The sequence below is a fragment of the Cyprinodon variegatus genome, unplaced genomic scaffold (genome assembly GCF_000732505.1).
Source record: "Cyprinodon variegatus isolate N-32 unplaced genomic scaffold, C_variegatus-1.0 Scaffold519, whole genome shotgun sequence".
Taxonomy (NCBI): domain Eukaryota; kingdom Metazoa; phylum Chordata; class Actinopteri; order Cyprinodontiformes; family Cyprinodontidae; genus Cyprinodon; species Cyprinodon variegatus.
In genome coordinates this window covers 133,039-141,754 of record NW_015150972.1, presented here as the reverse complement: position 1 = coordinate 141,754, position 8,716 = coordinate 133,039, and the positions used below count along the sequence as shown (strand labels likewise).

Here is an 8,716-nt window from a genome sequence, read left to right as displayed (position 1 = left end):
GCGGAAAATGTATTGATACGTCTTGGACAATTGCAATGGCAGAACTTTATGGATAGTCAAGCAGTGACTCCAGAGTAGCTCTGAATACATTTTCTCTGCTCCTCTCACCCTTTTCTCTGGCTGAGAGGAGTGCTTCCTCTGGAGATGATGCAGCCGCTGTCCTGGTTTTTCTCAGCATAGTAATGGAGGAAGGTGTGCTTGTTCCTATGCAGGTAGTCCACTAGATCACCATAACGACAGTACTCCGTAACCAGGTAAAGAGGACCTGTGATGCAGAAGGAGATTTCTTTCAGTGTTTTTTTTTATATATATTATTATTAATAAATATATTTAGCATTTATCAGTCCAAAGTATTTTTTCAGTATTTGAAGAGTTAATTTGCAGAAAAACATACTTTTTATTAGCAGCGCCATAGAAAAAGTAAATTACATGCCTTAGCAAATTTCTTTCAAAGATATCGTGTATCTGTTTTTGCAAATGAACTCTTCATTTTTATTTTTAACAAAAGCTTTAAAACAGGTATATTTGAAAACAAAAATGGAACTTTATTGATCTCACACTGGAGAAATGTACCTCCTCATTTAACCCATCCCCTTGGGGAGCAGTGGGCTACCATCATGGGGCGCAATCAGAGGTTAAGGGTCTTACTCAGAGAGCCAGAGCGGCAGTCTGTGGGAGTGGGGCTCGAACTCAGAACCTCAGGATTCCAAGCTCTATGCCCTAATCACTAGGCTGCCACCCCCTTTATATTTGAATCCTTCTACAAGCAGTAATGATGCCGTCCAGAAGTATTAAAATACTCCACATTATGTGAACTTTACACTAAAGGCTTCAATGTATTTTCAATGGAAGTGGTTCATAAACAGAAAGTAGTGTGTAATTGTAGAATGACAATAGATGCACTTGACATTTAAAATATTATCTAAAAGCTGTGGCATTGGTTGTTTTTTTTATTCAGAACCTCTGAGTAAATACTCAATATCAGTCAGAATAAAAGCAGAATGTGTGTGAATGCCAACAGTCATGTTTCTGATTCTGATATGATTTATAGCTAGAATTTTAGCCGTTCTAACAAATAAATATGGACTGATCTAGGCCATCCATTTACAGCTGTGAGTATAAGTTTACAATCACTTTCCTTGGACTGGACAAAAATGATATTACCCTCAACTTAATATTTTATTGGACAACCTTTTGAGGCAATTGCTGTAATCAAACATCTCTTGTAACTATTAAGGAGATTTTTGCTCCTCTCAGCAGGTATTTAGTCTCACTCCTGATGAAAAAGCCGCTCCCGTTGTCTCAGGTTTGATACTGTAGGTGCTTTTCCAGATGGCAGGTTTCAGCTCCTTCCAAAGATGCTCAACAGGATTTAGGTCAGGGATCATGAAAGACTACCTCAGAAATGTAGAAATCAAATGTTTTCCTCTTTCCTGGGTGTTTCTGGCTTTGTGTTTTGGGTAATTATCTTGTTCAAAGACCCCTAACCTGCAACTCAGACCAAGCTTATTAACACTGGGCAGCACATTTCTCCCTAGAATCCCTTGATAGTCTTCAGATTTCATTGAACCCTGCCGAGATTCAATGCACTCTGTGCCAGATGAAGCAAAGGAGCCCCAGAACATAACTGAGCCTCAATTTTTCACATTAGGAACAGCGTTCTTAAATCTGTCTGTTAACATAGAGCTGATGTGTCTTGGCAAAAACGTAATTTTTGTTCTCCTAGAAACTTCGTGGCTTGTCAACATTTATTTTGGCACATTTTCCTGCCTGGCTTTGTAATGATTTGTTTTGAACAAAGGTATCCATCTCCCATTAAGGCCACTTTGGCTTAAACAAAAACATGGTTGAATCTGACACTGATGATTCTTCAGGTTGAAGTTCACCTTTAATATCTCTAAAAGTTTTTTCTGGGCTCTTTTGTTACCATTTGTGTTATCCATCTCTGTGATTTATCATCACTTTTCTTCCTGCAGCAACATCCAGGTAGGTTTGCTACAGTCCTGTGGATCTTAAATATCTTAATGATATGTGCAACTGTAGTAACAGGAACATTAAGCTGCTTGTAGATGGTCTATAAGTCTTTCCATGTAACATGCTTGTCTATACTTTTCTTTATAATCTCCTGAGACTACTCTTTCCTTCCCTTCTTTTGTTTCATGTTAAGTTTTATTAAACGAGGGGTACCAACAATTTTATCCACATATGTATATATAAAGTTGTTCAAAACAGTAATATAATCCTCTTATTTTTTATAACTACATATACATATATGTTAATATCTTTATAACTGTGAGCAACTCACAATATGAAACCTTTGCCAAACAATTAGTATTGTGTCAGTTTATTAGCAAAGTTGTCAGTGTAGATCTAACCGTGTTTGGTGCACGCTCCGAGCAGGTTGACTATGTTGAGATGAGGCCCAAGGTGACTCATGATCTTCAGCTCAGACATCAGCGCTTGCGTCTCACTCCTCCTGGCTGAGGCTGGATGAGAACAGAGAGGAAACAGGAGAAAAAACTTGCTTAAAAGTAGAACAGAGTGAGATATACAAAGCGAGAGCCCAGAGACAACAGGAGATGCTGTGTTTTTGCCAAACAGCCTCAAAGACCTGCGAGTTGCAACCTAAATGAGGCTGGCACCCAAACTGAAGCTCAGCAGGCAAACAGATCTCTAAGAGCTCACAGGAACACTTTGCTGGTGTCACTTTATCTGACAGCCAAGCAGGGGTCTCCTTATTTTGTTAATAGAAACTACGCAGATGCTTTTTTTCTTCTTTTAGAATTTGTGTTTCTTACATTTGAGCATTTTCACCGCCACCTTTGTGCTGGAGTGGGAATGTGTGAGACCGTACGCAGTTGCCTCGACCACCCTGCCAAAAGCCCCCGATCCAAGAGTTCGACCTGAAAACACAAAGAAAAGTTCAATGGGACACAGAGTAAATGGAGCACACAATAGACCAAAAAATTAACCATAGCACAAAAAAACACTTATTATTATATCAGAAAAATGAACACTCCCCTATAAGTCGAAACAGTTTTGATTTTAAAAAGAGTTTATGGCATATAAGAAGGGATTTTTATCTAAGTGGAGGTCTAACTGAGCAGGCATCAGACGTTTTCTGCTTAGTGGCTCAGAAAAAAATGTTGCCATGAAGACAAGAAGTTAAGAAGCGAATATGGACTGTTTCCAGTGGGGCAGGTTTAAAAAGCTTTATTATGTATTCTGCAGCTGACTGTGTGCTGACAACCCAAAGCACCTGCAGTACAAAAGCCTATGAGGGACATTTCCAGTTTAAAGTGTCTGTTTTCATCAGGGGTAAAGGAGGAAAAACAGCAGGAGGAAAGCTAGAAAAAGGTATGGAAGTTTTATTTGTTAAGTTTTCTTAGCAGTTTAAAATCATTAGTATATTGATTAACCCTATATAAGAAACATTACCTTTGTATTTTAATCATATTGACAAATATGAACAATCCAACAGTTGAATCATCAAATAAATGATTGACTTTGACTGTTTGTAAAATATATTGGTGAGTAAATATCAAAATTGGGGATTTTTTTACATTTTTATCTTCACCTTGAACTCATCCAGAGTTGGATTACAATCTAATACAAAGGCATGGACTGTATACCACAAGAGGGCGTAAATAACATATGGACAAAAGGAGCAAGCTTTTTATTTGTGCGGTTCAAGATTACGAAATAGATTTAAAAAAAAACCCTGCACTATTTTGCAAGACTTTTTATTCTTCATTGTTTAAAAAAAAAGCCTAGGGTGTTTATATAGTTTAGATCTTGCTGCTAAGATCACGAATAAGCTCAAAGGTCGTAATTCAGTCGGTTTGTAATACTTGCATTTTAATGACTTGAAAAAGTATAAACAGTAACAGACCAGACAGATTGGACTGATGGTGTCTGTTCACAGGAGGTTTCATCTAACGGACTCGGAGATCTTGACTTCAAATGAATCTCTTATATAGAATAATGCCACTGCAGTAGCTCTCTGGTTGGATGTTTAGGTTTTGTTTTCCTACTGGAAGGTGAACCTTCATCCCAGTCTAATGTCAGCATCTAACTAGTCTACATCTAAAATTGTTGTTTATCTAACTCCATGCATTATTTTATTAACCCTGACTACCGACAGCATGATGTTACAACCACCATGTCTCCCAATAAGGGTGGTGCATTTTAGTTGATCTGCAGTGTTGCATTGTCAGAACCAGTAACAGCTGGCCTTGTGCGAAAACATAATTCTGGAGCATTGCTGATATATAAAGATTACTCAACAGATGATTCTGTGATCAACACCATGAAGCACAGATTCCCATCCATCCATCCATCCATCCATCCATCCATCCATCCATCCATCCATCCATCCATCCATCCATCCATCCATCCATCCATCCATCCATCATTAAGATGACTCACCCAACACCAGGTTTTCTCTGGGCATCTCCCAGGCCAGGTCATAGGGCAGGTGGATGGGATCCACATAAATATACTCATGTCCATCCTGGCTAACGGATTCTATGACCTTCCATCTGATCTCATAGCGAGGTTTCTGGAAAAAACAAACAAACAAAAAAAAATGTTCAGAAGGCAAGGAAATCGTCAATAAACTACAATTTCTTACAATATTCTTTTTTGAAATTCAGACTAGGAGAAAGAGTATTAATGCAGTTATGATTTTCATACCTTCCTCCATACAGCAATGAGGATGATGATAGACAACATGAAAATGACCACTAAGGCCAGGACAGCAGCCAGTACTGCCACCCGGGAGAACCAGGCTGAAACAAAAAAAAAAAAATGTATGGAAGAAAAACATTTCTTGATGAAGGCAATAATTATTTATATATGGACTTGTGTCTTTAAAGATCAATATTTGTTTATTATATATAAATACTTTTGGGTATAACTTCATTATGAAGCACAATGGTAAACATGTATACTGAAAAACAGACATTAATGTATCCTGTAAAAAAGAAACAAAGAAAAAAGAAACATTCTCCAAGACACCTACTGCTGTGCACCAGTTTGATGTTCCTTCCGTCATCTCCGGCTTGGTTGAATACCTCACAGCGAACTGTGACCTGCTGCGGCTTGTGGAAAATCACCTGGCTGCTTACGCGGCTGACTTCCCGGGCCTTGATATAGCTGACATTGGTTTGGATGCTCAGCTCCTCCGGCTGCGGCTTCAGAGGATGCAATTCAGCTGTTTCGTTGCACCTAAAGAGGGAGCCACAGACACCCATCCAGCTGTATTAACAAAGCACTAAAGTCAAAGCAGATGTTTTGAAGTGAATAAGTTTGTAAGGTCAGCCCTCTAGTGTTTGGTGTGTGGTATTTCAGAGAGTAGAAATGATATGTGACTCACTTGAGCATGCTGTCACAGCTGTACCAGTAAATGGTCGGGGTCGGATAGCCCTCAGCGGTGCAGGTCACCACGTCTTTCAACCCTGGGAGATGGTGGTCGGTCAGCTCTTTAATCCGAGCAGGAACTACGCACCGAGGGGCATAGCAGTCATTAAACATGAAGTAAACTGAACTCCAAAACCTGATTTGAATCCCAGGTTTTAAATACATTTATAAATGCAAACAAAAAACATTGTTTTGAACATCTCCACACCTTGGACCTCCAGGTCAAACACAACCTCCTTTGTGTCGTCTCCATTGAATATGATGGCCGTGTAGAGGCCTTTCTGCTCGGCCCTCACCCTCACCAGGGTGAGAATGGTCACATACCTGAAGCAAGAAAAGCATGAGCAAAACAAAAAGTTTGTTTTAGTAACTAAATGTGAGGGATTTTCTTTTTCCGCAATCTCCTGCCAGCCACTTTAGTTCTGTATGAAATACATGACATTTCATCCACACAGTGTTGTTTTTCGTCAACGATGACGATGACATAATCTCATCAGCCCTCCTTTTTTCACTGTGATAATGAAAACTGACAAGCTAAATATGGATCCTTTAAAACGAAAACATGACTACATTCTCACAACATTAACATATGATTTAGCCCTGGACCATTTTCACACCATGTTCAGTTTGACTGTGAATAACATTTCCATTTTGGAAATGCCAAACCAGAAACCTGACTGGCATTAAGCAGAAAACCTTTGAATAAAGCTAATGATTATGGTGATGGCAGGGTGGCCTTCCAACCCAAAAGACTTGGAGCTCATCACTAAACATAAACTAAGTGGAGAGTGATGGCCTATTGGTTATCAGAAGGATTTGAACACTGTGTTGTCAGTAAAGATTTTCCAGTTAATCATTGAGAAGAGTATAAATCATATTACATGATATTCTAAATTAATGTAGATTAAAAACCGATTCACAGATTTAAAGATAAAAACAGATTTTTTTTTACAAACAAACCCTTTTCACAGGAATGTTTTTCAGATGTCTGCATCATTTCTCATTATATTGGTCAAATAAAAATTATTCCAAATCTTAATCTGTTATAAGTATACATTATTTAGGAATTACTGTATAAGAATGCATAATAGTTCATTTCTATGCTCTAACTGGTTTAATGTATTATCTGAGCAACCTTAATGTGCAATACCGGTAATGACCACAATGGATGTTTATAGGAACTGCATCAAAACTGTAGTTCAGAACAAGTGAAACCAGAGACTATTTAGTCTAGATTGTATGTTTCTTCATTCATCACCAGAGGCTGTGTTGCAACCTCATGTTTTATAAGGGAATACATTAGAATGAAAATGCGTTTTTCATATCTAGTTTTTCTATTGTTTATCCACTGGGTAGCTGTTTTGTATTCCTTTATTTGCTGTGATGAATACATTAACAAAATCATTCTTTTTTTGCAACATGTGAAAAGCACAGCCCTGTGGGCTATTTGTCTGAAAAGCATTAGGGGGGAGTTGTGACAGGTATCCGTTGTTGATGGTTTTGGCGTGTTGACAGACGAAGTTCTTCCCTCTAGAGAGTATTGCATTTCCCTCTGAGGACGTCTCATTGTGTGCTGACTGACAGGAGCTTGATGTTTGAATCCAACATGCTACAGGGAACATCTCTAGCTTTGTTGCATGTGCTCTAGAATTATGGCTCAGCTGAATGCTCTGAATGGATCTTTTACCTTATTTCATGCTCCTGTCTAAAGACGATAGCTTTTTCTTCCTTGATGGTGGTCCCATCTTTGGTCCAGCGAATCTTAGGGGGAGGGTAGGCTGTGATGTCCACTCTTAGTTCCACATTGTCCTGAAGCTTGGCTGAAATGTTTTGCTGCCGGGCAGGCTTCAACTCCACAAAGCCATTCTCTGATAGAAAGACATGCCATTAGGAGAATCTTCAGTATGACCAACTGAATAACATAATTATTCTGCAGTAATTGACTTAATGAATCTGTTAACACTGTTAGACCTTTTGTTTTCCATAATTAAATTCACTGGGGAAAAAAAAACATATGTGTTGGCTGCCAGGCATACCCAGGAGATATCCTCAATTTACCACAGGATCTATTTAAAACATCTAAATATTGACATAAATTTAATTTCCATGCATAACCGAACATGACATGAAAATTATGCAAAAAAGCAGTCATCAAGATTTCAAACAAGGACCTACTTGCTGCAAGCTCACATGGCTACCACCTGTTCTGCCACGCTGTCTAAATAAATAAATATTGCATTCCCTTTTAATTAACTCATCTGCAAATTGAGCCTTTTTTCCCTAAATGTTGCAGGCTAATGATGGTCCCCAATGTGTATCAGTGGTTCTTAATTGATAAAGAATAAAAAAAACACATCATAGTTATAAATACAAGGTAAACAAACAAAAAACCAACAGACTCAAACATCTGAATAAGTGAAAATAAAGCAACATGTTTTAAAGTGTATGTTAAACGTGTTAAATATGGATAGAATGATGCGATTTTTGAAATTTTGGAAATTATTCATTTTACCTGAATTTGACAATATTTTGTCATATCACAACCACTTTCAGTCAAAAAGTTAATTATGAAGTGGAAAGAGATAACTAGACTGTACACTATTGCGATTGGAGATTATGTCATAAAAAACTACAAATAGATATTTAAAATTTGGCTGTGCACTTGGATTCAGTCAATAGGTTATTACTTTGTCTTGTCAAGTCTTTAAGAACATGGCTTACAGATATGCTAATCTAAACAATAAAATCAAACCTTTCTTAGCTTAAACTAAGAAATATTTCATAGTCAGCATCTGTGCATAAAAACTTTCAAGTCTAAAAGCAGATTGTTAGTTGGATTCAGGTCTGGATTTGATTGGGTCAGTCGGATAGGTAAACACACTTTGATCTAGGCCGTTTGTTGCTCAGTCTGTTTGTTTAGGGTCTCAGGATGATGCTTCCCTGCCTGAAGGCTAAAAGTCGTAGGTCAACTTGGTATTAAGCTCCATCGTGCAGAAGAATCCTCCCACAGCAGGGTTTTACTGTGGCAGTAAAGTGTTTAGAGTAATGTGCACAATTAATGTAATGTTTTTCATGTAGAATTTCAATGTTTAATTTCACATTTTACTTGTATGAAACAAATTAAAGCTTGTCGCTATAACGTAATAAATTATGACAAAATCAAAGGCAGTTGATACTTTTGTATGGAACGTAAACCTAAAAGCTGCTTAAAAGATGTCAATTTAAAGGATAACATCTGCTAAAGTATAGTTTTTAAATTTGCATAATCCAATGTGTCATCAACTGGATGGCTGGG

The 8,716-nt window shown here is 37.8% G+C and overlaps 1 protein-coding gene across 1 annotated transcript in view; it reads right to left on the bottom strand.

Annotated features, from left to right (window-relative positions):
* The window catches only part of pdgfrb (platelet-derived growth factor receptor, beta polypeptide), a 37,627-nt gene that overhangs the window by 8,616 nt on the left and 20,295 nt on the right, over positions 1–8,716 (bottom strand). The window contains exons 7-15 of the mRNA XM_015390949.1: positions 7,109–7,289; positions 5,630–5,745; positions 5,378–5,501; positions 5,024–5,229; positions 4,696–4,790; positions 4,429–4,561; positions 2,799–2,903; positions 2,376–2,486; positions 109–265 (exon numbers count right to left, since the gene is read on the bottom strand). Coding sequence (XP_015246435.1) covers positions 109–265; positions 2,376–2,486; positions 2,799–2,903; positions 4,429–4,561; positions 4,696–4,790; positions 5,024–5,229; positions 5,378–5,501; positions 5,630–5,745; positions 7,109–7,289 — 1,228 coding nt within the window. The remainder of the gene's footprint in view (positions 1–108; positions 266–2,375; positions 2,487–2,798; positions 2,904–4,428; positions 4,562–4,695; positions 4,791–5,023; positions 5,230–5,377; positions 5,502–5,629; positions 5,746–7,108; positions 7,290–8,716) is intronic.